This window comes from Cnephaeus nilssonii (genome assembly GCF_951640355.1).
Source record: "Cnephaeus nilssonii genome assembly, chromosome: 2".
NCBI lineage: Eukaryota > Metazoa > Chordata > Mammalia > Chiroptera > Vespertilionidae > Cnephaeus > Cnephaeus nilssonii.
In genome coordinates this window covers 74360887-74378056 of record NC_137073.1, presented here as the reverse complement: position 1 = coordinate 74378056, position 17170 = coordinate 74360887, and the positions used below count along the sequence as shown (strand labels likewise).

The 17170-nt window shown below is 45.0% G+C and overlaps 1 protein-coding gene across 1 annotated transcript; it reads left to right on the top strand.

Annotated features, from left to right (window-relative positions):
• Positions 1-1578: 1578 nt before the first annotated feature.
• S100Z (S100 calcium binding protein Z) lies at positions 1579-6457 on the top strand (the record flags this gene model as incomplete). Its single annotated transcript, XM_079797798.1, is given in 4 exon segments — positions 1579-1589; positions 3256-3420; positions 3422-3463; positions 6298-6457. Coding segments are annotated over 4 exon segments (378 nt in total).
• Between the last annotated feature and the right edge of the window lie 10713 nt (positions 6458-17170).

Sequence of the window (17170 nt, the reverse complement as noted above, 5' to 3'; positions counted from 1 at the left end):
GTGTACAATATAGTGATTTGATATTTATATATATTACAAAGTGATTACTACTATACATCTTAGTTATCTTCTGTCACCACACAAAGTTATTACAGCATTACTGACTGTATTCCCTATTTCTCTTATATTACCTCCCTGTGTCTTATTTATTTTATAACTGGAAGTTTGTATCTCTTAATACCCTTCAACTTTTTCATCCATGGTCCTCTCCCCCCACCCACCCCAAAATCCCTTTGGCAATCACCAAGTTTGTTCTCTGTATCTATGAATCTGTTTCTGCTTTGTTTGTTTTGTTTTTTCAGGTTCCACATATAAGTGAAATTATGTGGAATTTATCTTTGTCTGACTTATTTCACTTAACATAATACTCTCTATGTCCATTCCATCCATATTGTTACAAATAGCAAGATTTAATTCCTTTTTATGGTTGAGTAATATTCCATTTTAAATATGTATAAATATCACATCTTATTTATCTATTCATCAATCAACGGACACTTAGGCTGCTTCCATATCTTGACTATTATAAATAACTAGAGGCCTGGTACACAAAATTCATGCACTCGGGGGGTGGTCCCCCAGCCTGGCCTGTGCCCTGATCGATCGCCCCAAAGAGGTAGGCTGGAGCCGGGGGACCCCGTCTCTGCACCGCGCACGCAGGGTCAAGTCCCCACCCACCCACGCGTGCCTTCTGTGCACGCAGCCTCCTGGTGATGGATTGTGGGATTGTGATGGCATGAGGGCATCACAGCATGAGGGCGTGATGACCACCTAGGCTATTATTAGTATAGATGCTGCAGAACATAGGGGTGCATATGTATACAACAATTTTAAATATCTATTCTATCAAGAGGTTTGCCTGCCAACTGAATGCTTCAAATAAATTAATTTATGATTGAATATGATTTAAATATAATACTGCTGCCCAGCTGGTGTGGCTCCACAGTTGAGCATCCACCTAGGAATCAAGAGGTCGCTGATTTGATTCCTGGTCAGGGCATATGCCCAGGTTGTGGGCTTGATCCCCAGTGGGGTCCGTGCAGGAGGCAGCCAATCGATGACTTGTTCTCTCATTGAAGTTTTTATCTCTCTATCCCTCTCCCTTTCTCTCTCTCTAAAATAAAAAATAAATATAATACTGCTGAGACCCACATACTCTGTAAGACTTACTCATTTTAGTGTATTTATGACTTTAGCAGCTTAACCTGATAATATTTATTTCCAAATTCAAACTCTATAGTTTTTAAAATGACCATTTTTTCTTTCTGTCTCTCTCCCTTTGATGAGGCAATTTTAAAATTTGGAATAAAGGCAATCAGATAATTCTTTAGACCATTAAACTAGACAAAGCTTAACTCTTGGGAAATCTCACAGTTTCCCTTCCCAACACTTGCTCATCTCTCCATCCACTAGCACAGATTTCTGAGCATTTCCAACGTTTTCTTGATCCTGTGTTAATGTATGGGATGCGATGATGAACCAGATATCAGTTCTGCCATCAAGGGACTCATTCAGAGTCTGGAGAGAGAAGAGTGTATGGGCAGAAAACAGTGGTTATAGGAATGTGCGATAAACGCCATGATAAAATGGTAAGGCGATGCTCCGGGAGATAAGAGAGGACAGGGGTGGAGTTTGGGAAGGTGGCTGGAGTGCAGGAAAACTCCCAAGAGGAGACATTGGAACTGAGTCTTTTTTTTTTCCTTAATTTTGTTGGGGTGACTGAGTCTTAAGGAGTAAGTAGAATTAGCATTTCCAGTAGTGGGCCCAGAACAAAGACAGAAGAATGAGAGAACTCAACATTTTAGTCAGCTTTTGGGCATGGTCAGACCTTTGAATGCCTAGGAGTGGGGATGTTGATTTGTGTTTTATACAAACTACTCTCACCCTAGCTGGTTTGGTTCAGTGGATAGAGTGCCGGTCTCCGAACTGAAGGGTCCCTGGTTCGATTCGGGTCCAGGGCACATGCGTGGGTTGTGGGCTCGAGCCCCAGTAGGGGGCGTGCAGGAGACAGCTGATCAATGATTTCTCTCATCCTTGATGTTGCTATCTCTCTCTCCCACTCCCTTCCTTTCTGAAATCAATAAAATATATTTTAAAAAATATAAAATAAAGGTAATTGGCATTCAAACTACTCTCCCAGTGGAACAGACACCAGAATGTAGGGAATAGACAGAAAACAGAGCAGATACAGGGAGCAAAATTTATGAAGTCCTGAATGTGGTAAAGAACAGAGAAAAATGAATGAGTTCAACGGATAGGACAGGCGCAGTGGTCAATTTCTGGCTTTGGTTTTTCTAGTGACATTTTTCTTTAAGTTTCTGTCACTTGGAAATCCATGCTCCCCCCTCGCACCTTCCTTCCCGCCCTTGCCCCTGAGCCCGTGGATTCCTGCATACACAGCTGCTCTGAGCGTTATTCTATTTCAATTTGCTGACTAAGCAATGCATTCCTATAACTGAAAAAGTTAAGTCAGTTGAAAGGGTTTAAACGAGGATTCCCAGCCACTCTGTCCCACCCTCTTTCCCCCTTGCCCCTTCGAGCTACCACTTTTATTACTTTTTTATGGATCCTTTCAGCGACTCCTTGTTCAAATGCCAAGTACATACTCATATAATTATTATTTTTATTTCCTTCTTACACAGCCAGGGTCCTGCTTCGTACCTTTCTGAATCGGCACAGAGAGCGTCCTCATTCTTCTTTATAGCTGCACAACTGCCCATTGGTTTATGTAGTTCAACTAGTCTGCTCTGAGCTTATTCCCTTGGCCTTGCTGTTGGCTTTGCTGAGCAGCCTCCAGGTTTAAACCAGCGTTTTTTCTTTTTTAGTCCCCCCCCCCCCCCATCAACTTCCTAGCAACTGACTGCATTTCTACTCCCTATAGTGAGGGGTCCCTGAAGGCTTCCTCTCCCCCTCCTTGCCTTCTCATCTAATGCACACAGTGGGCACCAACCCTTGCTTATTATGGCCCTTGGGGCAGCAGCTCACACCTGTTCCTTCTGGTGATTAAAAACAGGCTCCGAGGCACTTCCATTTGAATCTCTTGTCTCGGTGATTTTCATCTTCCGGGGAACAGGTGTGCCGAGGTGGAAACCTTGGTTATACAGGCCCATAATTTAATTGTAAACACCTGTTGACCGAGCTGTGCCTTGGCGGAACCAGTAAGACGTTAGGTGTTTTCTTCCTCTTTTTATCTTTAGCCTGTGTTTAATACGGCTCCGTATTGGTTGTCTGGTTGCTGTTCTGTTTTAATGGAAGTGTCCGTGTTTCCCCACCTGAGTTTGGTGGCCTGCACCGGCAGCGTCAGTGCTGCTGCCAACCTGCCCACCCGGCTGGCGGGCTGGCGAGGGCCACGGACACCACGATTAGAATCTTCCACCGCTGCTCCTGCCAGGAAGGGGACAGATTCAGGGTCAACAAGGGGAATGAAGATGCTCCTGCAGAGAGAGCTCACGGACGCCTCCCGGTGAGTCCCAGCTGCCCTGCCCCTTCGGTCCGGGCGGGCGAGGTGCACCTCCAGGACCGCCTCTGTGCACCTCGTCTCCTGTGCCTCTGCCACAGACACAGCGCCGTTTACATGGAGATCGGAAACACGGGCGCAAACACGGGCACCTTTGTTTTCTGTGCACATCGTCCGTGTGCGGCCTTTCCTGTATCACCTGTGGGTTTCCAAGTATTGTAAATTCTATGTGAGGCTCTCATCCATTCTCAACATCCTGGTGCAGCAAAGATGTAGCTAGTTATAGTTATAGAACTAGTTATACCTGGAGCTTTGTCCAGGTGACTGTAAATTGATATTGTTTTTTGGGGCCAGAAATGAAGCCTGGGGTACTCTATGTTGTGGCAGCAAATTTTCTAATGAATGACAAATACTCGGAAAGCTTTGTCAACCAAGCACAGGCTGATAGGGATTGATGGAAAGGGTGTGTCTGGCCAGTAACCAGCTGGGTAGCAAACTGATTCACATCTCAAGACAGCCAGGAGTTAGTTTAATAAATCTACACATGAAACCTTATAGGGCAGTGCTTGGGGCCTCCTCGAGGTTTAAAACTCTTCATTCTGATGTTTATGGAGCTGCCTCAAATGGACTTGAGCAGGATGTACTGCCCTTGCATGGTGCTATTCTATACAAACCCTGCATTAAGACTACAGTGACTGTATTTACACCAGTCTTCTTCCCACCCTCTATGGGAAAAACGTAAGTAAAAAAATGTTAACGGTCATTTTTTAGGAACTTATTTTTGGATTCCAAATAACAATTTTATTTTTATTACATTGATAGAGCAAATGGTAATTTATGTTTTTTTCTAGAACTTTTTTATTGAAGTATATTTGATATATAACATTATATTAGTTTTAGGTATACAACATAATGATTCAATATTTGTATATATTGTCAAATGATCACCACAATAAGTCTAGTTACCATCTGCCACCATACATAGTTACAAACATTTTTTCCTTGTTATTAAAACTTTTAAGATCTACTGCTCTCTTAGCAACTCCCAAATATTCAATACGGTATTGTTAACTATAGTCACACTAGAGGCCCAGTGCAAATTCATGCACGCGGGGGGGGGGGGGGGTGAGGGGGGACGGGGCGGGGCTCAGTCCCCTCAGCCCAGCCTGCATCCTCTCCAATCCTGGACCGCTGGCTCCTAACCGCTCATCTGCCTGCCTGCCTTATTGCCCCTAACTGTCCCCCTGCCAACCTGATCACCCCTAACTGCCTCTGCCTGCTGGCCTGATCTCCCCTAACTGCCCCCCTGCTGCCGGCCTGGTCACCTCTCACTGCCCCCCTGCCGGCCTAGTTGCCCCTAACTGCCCCCCTGCCGGCCTGGTTGCCCCTTACTGCCACCCCTGCCAGCCTGATTGCCCCCAACTGCCCCCCTCTGCCAGCCTGATCGCCCCAACTGCCTTCCCCCCTGCGGGCCTGGTCGCCCCTCACTGCCCCCCTGCTGGCCTGATCACCAATTGCCCCCCCCCCCCCCGCCAGCCTGGTCACCCCCAACTGTCCCCCGCCAGCCTGGTTGCCCCTCACTGCACCCACCCCTGTTGGCCTAGTCACCCCACACAGCCTGCAATTTGGTCATTTGGTTGTCCCTCACTGCCCCCCCTGCAGGCCTGGTCGCCCCACGTAGCCTGCTGTTTGGTCATCTGGTCGTTTCAGTTGTCACAGCCCCTGGCTTTTTATATATATGGATGCTGTATGTTAATATTGTAATTCTTCACAATACCTTTTTAGTGATTTTAGAATTCCCCAGGAATTTTTTTTCCTTCAAATTCAGTTTGGCTACTGTATTCGTTAAGATTTAGAATAAAAGGCTCAGTTGGTCAGACTTACACCTTGATTCATTCAAGTGAAATTTATAATTGCTTTTGATCAAGTTGATTTTGATCAATTTAAGTTTCCAACCATTTAACGGTTGGCAGCTAATGGAGAGGGCAGTGAGGAAATCCTGGAAGAAATGAACTACTTCTAGAATCTCATCCGCCACTAATCAGAGGAAGGGTGGGTACCTCACGGTCCTACCCTCTCCAGGCCCTGCTCTCTGTGGGCTCCGTGCTTTACTCTCCACCCATAACTGCCGTCATTCTGTAAGTTCTACCCTTTACCGGGTGCCTCTTTTTTGGTCAGGTGTTGTGCTCAGTAAGGCTGCCAGATAAAATAGTGTATGTCCCATGCAGTATACTAAAAAAAAGTATTCATTGTTCATCAGAAATTCACATTTAACTAAGTGTCCTGTTTTTTTATTTGTTAAATATAGCAATCTGATGCTAAGCACATTTAAAAGTATGTTGACATATCCCTTAAACTTGTAGGGAGATTTCGTTCTCCCCATTTACATATACAAAATATTGAAGATGTTAAGTGATTTGTTCAGAGTCCCATTGTTGGTGACTGGTAGAGCCGCTCACACTGTCCCTTTTTGGCTGCAAAGCCTTCTTTCCATGTTCCCTGCCTCCCTCCCCGAGTCCTGGCCCTTGACCTGTGATGTCGTGTAGTGAGTGCATTTTCAGCATTAGCCCCTCGCTCTCGCTTTCTCAGTCCTGATGAGCTGCTGTTTGATCTCCTGAGAGTTTAGGTCTGAGCCAGAAGTATGTGGCCCTGGGGCAACGTGCTAGACTCATTTAGAATCTGCGCCTGGTTCAAACCTTCCTGCAAATAGCCCTTTGGAAATCGTCCTTAGGAGCTAAAAATGAAAATAAAAAATTCAATGTAGGTAAAAGGAAGATGTGATTTCACTTGTCGTTATGAATCTCAAAGCCTGGGAGTTAGACATTTTCTTTTTCCTTTTTGTGCCAAAAGGACCCTCAGTTGATTGATAAGCTAATGCAGGACCTGGACACCAATAAGGACAAGGAAGTGGATTTTAATGAATTTGTGGTCAGGGTGGCAGCCCTGACAGTTGCTTGTAATGATTACTTTGTAGAACAACTGAAGAAGAAAGGAAAGTAGAGATAAGCAGCAAGCTAATCTAAAGGCAGAAATAGATCCAAAGTTAATTACTTATTCATTTACCCCTTCAAAGTTATAGATACTGTAATGCAGTGGTTCTCAACCTTTTTAATGCCGCGACCCTTTAATACAGTTCCTCATGTTGTGGTGACCCCCAACCATAAAATTAATTTTGTTGCTACTTCATAACTGTAATTTTGCTACTGTTAATGAATCGTAATGTAAATATCTGTGTTTTCCGATGGTCTTAGGCGACCCTGCTAGAACCGCTAGCAGGGTCGCCTAAGACCATCGGAAAACACAGATATTTACATTACGAGTCATAAAATTCTAAGACAGATGCTCATCATACTTAAGTTATATTTTGAGCTTCTTTCCTATTAAAGAAATTAAGTGGCTTCTGATTCTGCTTCAAATGGAAGGAGCTCTAAGCAGAGATTACTCCTGTTATTTCATTTGAGTTCTGTTTCTCTGTCTCCTTATTTTGGCTGCCTCTTCTGTTTGTTTCTGTGTACTAAGTAGAACTGCTATACCTCCAAGGCTTAGTAGAGTGGCCCTATGTAATGGGTGACCCGTAGGACCCAGTGGTGTAGCCTCTCGGTCACTTTAGGCGAACACCCCCTCCCCTGCTGTGGGCTATGTGCGCTCTCCTGTTGTCGTTGAGCCTGGATAGCTATTGGCATGTCAATGGGAGGGATTTATCCCCAGGCTGATCAGCTGTGAGGGCTGGCAGCAACTACAGTGGAGCATCCCCTATGCAGGGGCTGACCCCACAGGGCAGGACTTTCTTCAGCAGGGCTCTGGTGCCTGCTGCGTCTGCCCCTGGAGTGTGTTGATTGTGGAGGTGGTTGGTGGTGTTTTGGTATAGTCTGAAACTGTCCATGGGTGTGGTCGCTCTGGGGCTTCCTGGGAGGTACAGGCCAAACGTCAGTTGCGGCCTGTGCCCTGCCCAGGGCCACCCAGAGCTACAAAGGAATCACAGATAACTGCTACTTCTCTGGGCTTAGGGGTTCCTGATAGAGGCCAACTGTGAACCAAGGCTGGCTGCCACTGGTGCCCACCTGGGGCCATGTAGCAAGAGGTACAGGGCATGCCAAGGCCAGATACTACTTGTTTGAGAGGTTTTAGGAAAGTCAACAGCATGAGACAAGACAGGCCATCTGTATGGAAAAGCCACTGGAAAGGGCTTGGGTGGGCCCAAAAGTTGGATTGGGTGGGATCTCAGGGAATCACCAGGGTGGGCCAACAGTGTGTTAGCCAGAAGACTCAGATATGGCACCTGCCTGCTGGTCTGGGGGGCTCAGCTCAGCAAAGGAACAATGGCCTTTGCCAGCACTTGGGTTTGGAAGAAAGCTGCCCCTCCAGCCCTGTCCTGAAGCCAGACAATTCAGTTCCTCCCCATATGTTCCTAGAGCCTTTCAAGCTGCTGCATCAGTGCTGGAGCTCAGAAGTAGTAAGTTCATGCACAGGCCCTTTAAGAGGAACTGCCTGGGACTCCAGCAGATATCCATCTCAGCCACAATCTCCACTGGTTTTCACAGCCAGAAGTTATGGAGACTTCTCTTCCTGGCTCTGGAACCCTGGGCTGTGGGGACTGGTGTGGGGCTCGGATCCCGCCACCTTCAGGGGGACCTCTACAGCTGAGATGTCCCTTCTGATTGTTATCCACCACAGGTGGGTGTGGGACCAGCCCTTCCCCATATCTGCCCCTCCTACTAGTCTTGATGTGGCTTCTTTTTTACATACTGAGTTATAGGACTTCTATTTAGCTAGACTTCAGGCAGTTTGAATAATGGTTGGTTTGTAGTTTAGTTGCAATTTTTATATGGTTGTAGGAGGAAACAAGTACTGCATTTACCCATTCTGCCATCTTGACCGGGAGCCTCCCAACTATTAATGTTTGTTTTTTTTAAAATAGAATAATATTTCTTGTCTCCCTCAATTCAATTCTTAGCAGATAGAACAGGGAGAATTTAGAGGTCAGAGGATTCAAGAGAAGAAATGTATATCCTGGGTATTACTTTTCCTGTCTCTTGAAAGTTTATAAGAAAAAATGAGAAAAAAAATTAAACACATTCCAGAGGTGTTTAGACTTTTTTCTTAGAAGAGGTCACACTACTTATGCAAGAGAAAGTCTGACTCCTTTCTCAGGGACCTTTAAACTTTCATTCAATTTGATCCAAAGTTTACATATTCTAAAATGGGTCACCAAATCATGCCATGTAAATCCAAAAATTTCCTCATGTTCTATTTGAGGAAGGATATTCTCAATATAGAGAAATAAATGGGAAAAAAAAAAACAAAAAACAATGTTCATTTCATGCTACTTCTAAAAATCTATCAAAAGTGAGAAAAGCAATTTATATGTCAAATCACATTTTAAATGTGTAAGATTCATGATGTACTGAAAACTCCTTTCTATTAAAGGTGAGGTTTTCTGTTTTGTGTATATTAGGTACATACAATAAGTTTGTAAGAGACAAGACTGATTACTTTTCTTGCCCAGAGGCACTGGCCTTTGCATTTGCTGGGGTATAAATGAACTTTAAACAACATTTAAGGGTCATCTCTGAATTAGCACATTCTGATGTGTAACATTTTCCCAGTGCGGTTATTGGAAGACAAGACTTATAGGAGACAATAGGCCAGGTCTGCTTGGGACCCTGGATTTGGGATGTGGCTGACAATACAAATAACTAGAAAGCATTAAACAAAAACCTTAAGTTTTACTTTTAAAAACAAAAAATTTCCCTCCAAGAATAGTGGGATTGAGGAAGGCTTGGAGTCATGTCTTTGATAAGGCAAAGAATGGAGGAAGAGAGAATTTGGGCAAAGTCATGGGGTATTATAAATATTTCTCTCTTTTCCGTATCCAGTGTGGCTAGAGAGCAGTCCAGTTCCTGAGTAGGGGTGGCTGGGGATTGAGAAAATGAAAGAAAGAGACAGACACAGAGATAGAAGGAAAAAGCTGGGGCCAGGTGGGACAGCTGTCCTCTGATGGAAAGACAGTGACCCAGAGCTGATACAGCTCTGTTTATTTTATAGTCTGATTATAACAAGATTAGCATGTATACAAATGTTCTTGTTTTGGCAACACTTGCTGCACCTCCCACAGCCCATTAGCTACTTAGGAAGGAATTAGGGAGCTACAAGGTCAGGCTTAACAATGCTAGGAGAGCTCTGCCCTCCAGGCTGGGACTTGGTTTGTGGCCCTGCCACAGGTCAGCCCGAGGCTTGACCCTAGAGCCGCTCCCTACAGGGTATGAAGCAACAGGATGTGTTTGGGGAAACTGCCAGTAGTTTGGGACACCCCAAAGTGTGGGGTGTGGGAGAGCAGAACACAGGGCTGGAGATACAGACAGGACTCAAAATCAGAAAGGGTCTTTCTTGGCCCTAGCCAGTTTTGCTCAGTGGATAGAGCATCATCCTGTAGACTGAAGGGTCCCGGGTTCAATTCAGGTCAAGGGCACATGCCCAAGTTGCAGGCTCACTCCCTAGTAGGGGACATGCAGGAGGCAGCCAATGAATGATTCTCTCTTATCATCGATGTTTCTAACTCTCTCTCTATCCCTCTCCCTTCCTCTCTGTAAAAAATCAATAAAAATATATTTTAAAAATATATATATTTATTGATTTCAGAGAGGAAGGAAGTGGGAGAGAGAGATAGAAACATCAAAGATGAGAGAGAATCATTGATTGGCTGCCTCCTGCATGCCCCCTACTGGGGATTGAGCCCGAAACCAGGCATGTGCCCTTGACCAGAATTGAACCCGGGACCCTTCAGTCTGCCAGCTAACACTCTATCCACTGAGCCAAACCAGCTAGGGCTCACCCAGGTATTTCTAGAAATATAGATGAGTAAACACCCCCACAGATTCTGATTTAGTTGGTTTGAGGATGGGCCCAGGCATCAACATTCAAGCATCAGACGATTCAATGCAACCAGGGTTGAAAATCACTGCTTTTATGGTGAATCATTTAATCGAATAATCCGATCAATGTCTGGCTGAAGTGTCTAGAACAGCATCTATTCCAACTTTAATGTGTATTTAAATCTCCTAGACATCTAATCCTGCATTAGTAGGTCTGGGCTGGGGCCTGAAATTCTGCATTTCTGACAAACTCCCAGGTGATGCAGAGGGTCCTGATAGAAATGATCTAGATGCCAGGATAAAGGGAAAGAATTAGAAAAGTATGGAGGTGTCATTTTGGAAGTGGGCACCTGTAGATTAGTTCTTACTGAGATGTACTCCCTTTTGAAGAATATAAGACAACACAAAGACATTAGGCACAGAGGGGGCCAGGGAGAAGGGGAGAGAGGTGGGAGACACTAGGAAAGAACATTCTCTAGGGCCCTGGAAGGAAGGATTGCCATCAGACTGCCTCAGGTCAAAGGTCTTGGACAAGTTATTTATCTTCTTTAAGCCTCATTTTCCTGGCATGTCTCTACCAGGGGCACTTATTGAACATTAAGATTTCCAGGCCCCAACCCAGTGCAAATGAATCAGAAGGGAGGAGGATTGGTGAGAACCTGCACTAGGTAAATGTTATGCACCCTTAAGCTGCAAAACTAGAACTCTGGTGGTTAAAATAAGATAGTAAGTGCCTAGAATATCGTAAGTGCTCAATAAGTGGTAATCATGGAGATGAAAATGGTGTAATGGTGATAGGGTGAACATTTCTGGTCCAGCCTAGATTCCACAACACATGGGTTTTACTCAACCTATACTCTCAAGTTGGCACCAGGGCAGGGGGTCATTATTTGATGCAGCTGGTCCTGAGGTCAACCGTGGCATCACTTCTCTGGTTTTCCTGCTTTTCTGGGCCTGGAGCTGAAATACGATTGAGGCCTAGATGTTATCTCTAGGGAGGAAAGATCAGGGAGCCTAAACCAAATGACCAGTGGTATAAAAGGTCAGGGGATCTAAACCGAATGACCAGCCACACGCTAGGGGAGAAAAGGTCACCCTGGGGGCAGGGTCCCACCTACATTGTCCTTTGCTAGGCTCTTGGGCTTTCCACCTGGTGACCTTCAGCACCTGGCCCATCGTCCTTGCTTCGCTCATGTCTTTTTAACTCCCTAGCACAGCGGCATTATAGGCAATTTTAATGTTAGCTTTATACTTTTATTAACTTATGATGTTTAAAAGGTAATTTAAAAAAGTGCTGCTATATAGTATACTTTTATTAGAAAATTTCCACTACTCTAGGTTTCATGTCTTTATTCTTCCCTTATACCTCCTTACCAACTAAAATGTCCTTTTCTTTCACATCACTTCCCCAGCCATGCTTTGCTCTTACCACATCCCTCTCTGTTTTTCTTTTCTTTCTGAGCTGTTTTTCTTTTCTTTCTAACCCTAGGACCTACCACAGCACCAACAAATCAGAGAAGTTAAGTACATGTGTTTTTGTTGTTATTGTTATCAATCCTCACACGAGGGTATTTTTTCCATGGATCTTTTTTAGAGAGGGTGAGTGCCAGGGGTCTTGTCCAGCATCTTGAAGGGTTCAGGAATCTGGAAAAGGGGCTGCTGTAAATTATTAAAGAGTCCAGAGACGAAACATAATTTTGGAAGGCATTTTGGGGGGCCAGAGAAGGCTTAGCTAAAGGAACCAAGTTCTCCCCTTCTCCGGACCCCTTGCTCTTTATTAACACAATTTGTCCTAAGGCAAGGTAGATATACACATCAAAGGCCAAGGTTTAGTATACAGAATCCATTGTCAGATTGGGGGAACTGCCTTCGGCTGTTCAGGTGTTTGGCCAGCAGGAGGCAATAACATGTAGATTGAAATGCCCTCAGCTGTCCGGCTGCAAGCAATCATTTATGCATCCTTTTCAGGTTTGGGGAAATGCCCTCAGCCATTCCAGACGATTCAGCCCTGCTGACATGCTGGAATTAGCTTTCAGCAGGTGAGAAGGGGAGAGGGAGAGGGAGAGAGAAAAACATCAATATGAGAGAGATACACTGATTGGTTGCTTTCTGCACATGCCCCAACCAGAGGCCAGGGTACTAACCTGCAATGGAAGTATGTGCCCTTGATTGGGAATTGATCCTTGGGTGTGCAGGTCGATACTCTAACTACTGGGCACACTGGCCAGGGCAGCACATGCTTTTTGAAATGAACCCAGCTTGAGAATGCCAAGGATTTTCTTTGTTCACATCATCACCATTATAAAGCTTTTCCACTGGGCAGTCATAGCGCCAACCAAATAACAGAGCCATCTGCCCCTTCATTGATCGAGAGCCAATTATCATGTGCTGGTCCCTGGAGTTCCACAGGGATAAACAAGAAATAATCTTTTTAAAGGGGCTATTGGCAAATACCCCTACATATAATTCCCAAATGATAGAAATATGGTCGTCAAATATTATCTAGTACTGTGGTAGGCAGTTATGAGACAGGCTAGTAAGCCAGGACAAGCGGAATAGGGAAACTGAGACAGCTAGTTAAGCAGCAGTTTGCAGCCATCTAGTAAATCCTATCTTCCCTAAACCAAGGGCACTTAAGAGCAAATGGTTTGTACTTCTCCCCAGCCAGGGGGTAAATAGCGTAAATTACCCTAGTCAGGGAGATAGCAGAAGTCTAATTAGTGCCCTTTGCCAGCCATACCCAAGGACCGATGAAGTTAAGGGAATAAATCTCATTTTGGCACATCAGCATAAACTGATGAATATTCTATTGAGATCCTCCCCTAAGATCCCCCCTAATCTCCCAAAACTTTAAAAACCCTCAAAATGAAGGTCCCAGCGTGCTCTCCAAGGGCCCCTCCTTTGCCTTTACAATTTGTTTCCTAAGCCCATTTCTTCCACAGATTACTTCTTCCACCTCAAATAAATGTTCTCTTATAGTTTGAGTCTTGGCTCTGAATTCTTTCCCAGCCAGAACTCAAGTACCCAGGGTGCTGAACCCAGGTCTGGTCTGACCCCACTGGTCTAATCCCTGGTGCCATTCCCACCTCTGCCAATAGTTCCATCAAAGAACAAGTGAAAGTTCAGGCCCAAGAATACTTTAAAACCCCTGATGTCCACCTAAGCAGTTTCAATTTTAGAGGCTCTTTTCCATACAACATTAACACACACTTACTACCTTGGGAAATTAATACATTTTACAAATTGTGTGAGTACATTGGCATGGGCCACAAATGCATCTGATACCTTGTTCATTAAGTTGTAGTGAAGATATGGGTTTTTGGAAGATAATTTAAAAACAAACAATATCCTGGGATTTTTTTCTTTATAAAAAAGGCTTCTCATTCCCACCCCTTCCAATTCCTCCCAGCCCCTGGTTGAGAAATCTAAGGCTGTTCTGATCTCTTACCTCAGGGGTGAGGAACCTTTTTTTCTGCCAAGGGTTATTGGGATATTTATAACATCCATTGGGATATTTATAACATCATTCGTGGGCCATACAAAATGATCAACTTAAAAATAAAAATTAGCCTGCTATATTTGGTCAAACATTTATTTAACTCACCTCTAATGCCTTGGCAGGGCCAGACCAAATGATTTCTCCCATCTGACGTTCCCCACCCCTGTCTTACCTGAAGGATTCCTCCTCAATCCCTCCTGGTCTTATTTCCTTGCTTTATCTTCATCTCATTTCTAGATATCAGATGATCTGGTTTATGTGTTATCATTAAGTGTCTGCTATGGGCTAAATATAGGTGTGTGTCCCAAATTCATATGTTGAAGCCCAACACCCCAAGGTGATGGTATTTGAGGTGGGGCCTTGGTGGGGGGGTTAATTAGGTCGTGAAGATGGAGCCCTCATGGATGGGATTAGTGCCCTTATTAGAAGAGGCAGGAGATGGTCTCTTTCTCACATATCTGAGGACACAGCAAGAAGGCAGCTGTCTGTAAATCAGAAAGATGTCCCTCACCAGAACCCAGCTATGGTGGGACACTGGTCTCGGACTTCCAGCTTCAAGAACTGTGAGTTACAAATGTGTGTTGTTTAACCCACCCGGTCTGTGGTATTTGTTATAGCAGCCAGACTCGGGGGGTCTGTCCTCACTGAATGGTGAGGTCCAGAAGAGCAGACCTAAGTCAACCTTGTTTACTGCTGTTTCCTCGGCATCTACAACAATGCCTTGAACATAGTGAATGTTCAAAAGTGATTTATTGAATGCATTGTGAATGGTGAGAAGTTCAAGACTCAAAAGGTCAGCTGCCACATCATTCTCTTTTCATTTAAATCCCTCTTGGTAGCAAGTTAGGCTTTTTTGGCCACTCTCAGACACAACCAGTCTGCATTGCAAAATCATTCACTTCAAAGGCTTGGGGAAGTTAATGAACCGCCCAATGAAAGCTTAGGCTCTTGAAGAAAACTGTTGGGAAATTATAAAAGAAAATGCAATGATCACTTTGGAGAAGAAAGAAACAAGACAAGGATTTGAATTTCAACATATGAAAGGACAGGTGTAGAAAGGAGGAAATTAGGGGGATGAAGACTGACATTTCTTAAGGTCAGGCCTTGTCCCCATGTTTTACCCAAGCTATGGCACTGAATCCTCTCAATAAACCTATGAAGTAAGAAATAGTAGCCCCATTTCACAGATAAGGAAACTAAGATTCAAAATGGTAAAATGCTCTGAGGACATGGTGGGGGAAAGCAGAGGGGGTGCTGTCATTACATAGATGTTAAAAGACCATTGGGAACTGGATTGAAGAACACCTCCCACGCTCTCACCATCCATATTGATTTCAAATATTCTTTAGAAGCACCTGAGTCACAGCTGCTTCCTCTGTTTTGAAACAACGGGTCTAATTCACTTTTCTTTTTTACCCAGTAGAGACCTCTATAAATTATAGCGGTTTGGTCCTCCAATTGCAAAGGAAACAAGGTCTATAACTGGACCATCAATAACCTCCCCAGTGCCTAGGAGGGGAATGTCCCAGCAGCAAAAAGATGATGAAATGTTAGAATGTGATTGCTTCCCCGGTAATCTTTTACTTGGCAGAATTAAATGTAAGGGCTATTGTGCTTGTGGCTTCAGAGACTATTTTGAAAATGAGATAATGCATCTCCGGGGTGGGAGAGAGAATCCTGTGTCCCTCCTGGCATACTGTGTATAATAATAACGACAGAGGCTCTATGGAAAAGGGTTGAGCCTGGAGGGGGAAGCTACTTAGAGCCACTGGGTTCCTTACGAATTATGGTGCAGATAACAGCAAACTGTCAAAGCCACACACACTTCCATTTCCTCTTCAAAACCACAGAGGATGAGTTGAGGCAGGAGCAGCTCAGGTTCGGTTACATAAAGAGCTCTTTCCATATCCGGACGGGGCTCGGTAATCCTGCACAAACTCTCAGCGCTGCTCACTGGGCTACAAGTTCTTTGTTTGGCTGGCTCTCGTGTTACCTTCACGTTGAGTCTGAGCCACAGGAGGAGGAACTTCACCTTGCTGATGGATGCTGCAGAGAGGAAATTACACGGCCTTGAATGTGGAATAAAAACACCTAGCTGAACAATGCTCCCCACACATAGAGAAACACACAGGAACTCTGGTTTATGAGGGTTTTTACAGAGCAGAGAGACGACAGATGCCTATTGTACTTTTTTTGCTGAAAAAAAGTTCACATGAGGCTTTGACTTGTGTGTGTGTGTGTGTGTGTGTGTGTGTGTGTGTGTGTCCACTTCATCTGGATACCCTATTACTAGTTCAGGGGAAGATGTGCCAACTCCCTCCCGCTAGAGCAGTGGTCGGCAAATTGCGGCTCGCGAGCCACATGTGGCTCTTTGGCTCCTTGAGTGTGGTTCTTCCACAAAATACCACGTGCGGGCGTGCAAGTACAGTGCGATTGAAACTTCGTGGCCCAGGTGCAGAAGTCGGTTTTCGGCTCTCAAAAGAAATTTCAATCGTTGTACTGTTGATATTTGGCTCTGTTGACTAATGAGTTTGCTGAACCACTGCGCTAAAGGAAGGAGATGCAATTTACAGGAGCTACAGAAACAGATGGAAGGAAAGGAGACAGGTGTAGGCCTTTTTGTGAAGAGGCAAATGGTAATAGAAATGCCTCAGGCATCAACGTGCTGAGACCCCCTGCTGGCCTGCTTTTCCTAGAACACAGCAAGGCATTTGCAGTAAAAACATCTTCTATCCCCACCCAGGACACTTTTTTTGTGTGTGTCTTTAAATCTGAGAGCTGGAAGAGACCCAGCGAGCTCCAAATCCAGTGTTACCGGGGACACTGCCGGCATCTCAGGAGCCGCGGCTGGACTCTCTCCCTGAACAAGCGCCCTGCTTGCTCCCGAGCTTGGGCAGGTCTCAGGACCTGACTAGTGCCAAGTCCGAATTTCAAAGGAGGAAACTGAGGTCCGAGGAAGTGACACACCCAAGGTCCTGGGGCCCAGCTGAGCCAGAGCTGAACTCAGCTCGGAAGCACATTGAAACTGGCTGTAACCGCGTGTCCAGGGTAAGGAGGCACAGATCTCACTCAGTGTGGGTGTCGGTGTCAGTGCTGAAGACTTGGTTGCTTAGAGAAGGAGGCAATTGCTGCCCCTCACCCACCCCCACACCCCCACCCCCCGGTCCCCGCGCTGTCCAATCTGCGGCAGGAAGTTCTTTACTGAGCTTCTGACGCCCCAGAAAAGATACTATCACCCAGCTTTGAAGATTCGTGACTAGCATGCCAGCTGGGGCTACTTTAACTTTACCTTCAGGCCACCTCTCAATTTAATACCACACAGCTCAGTGCTCTTGATGGCTA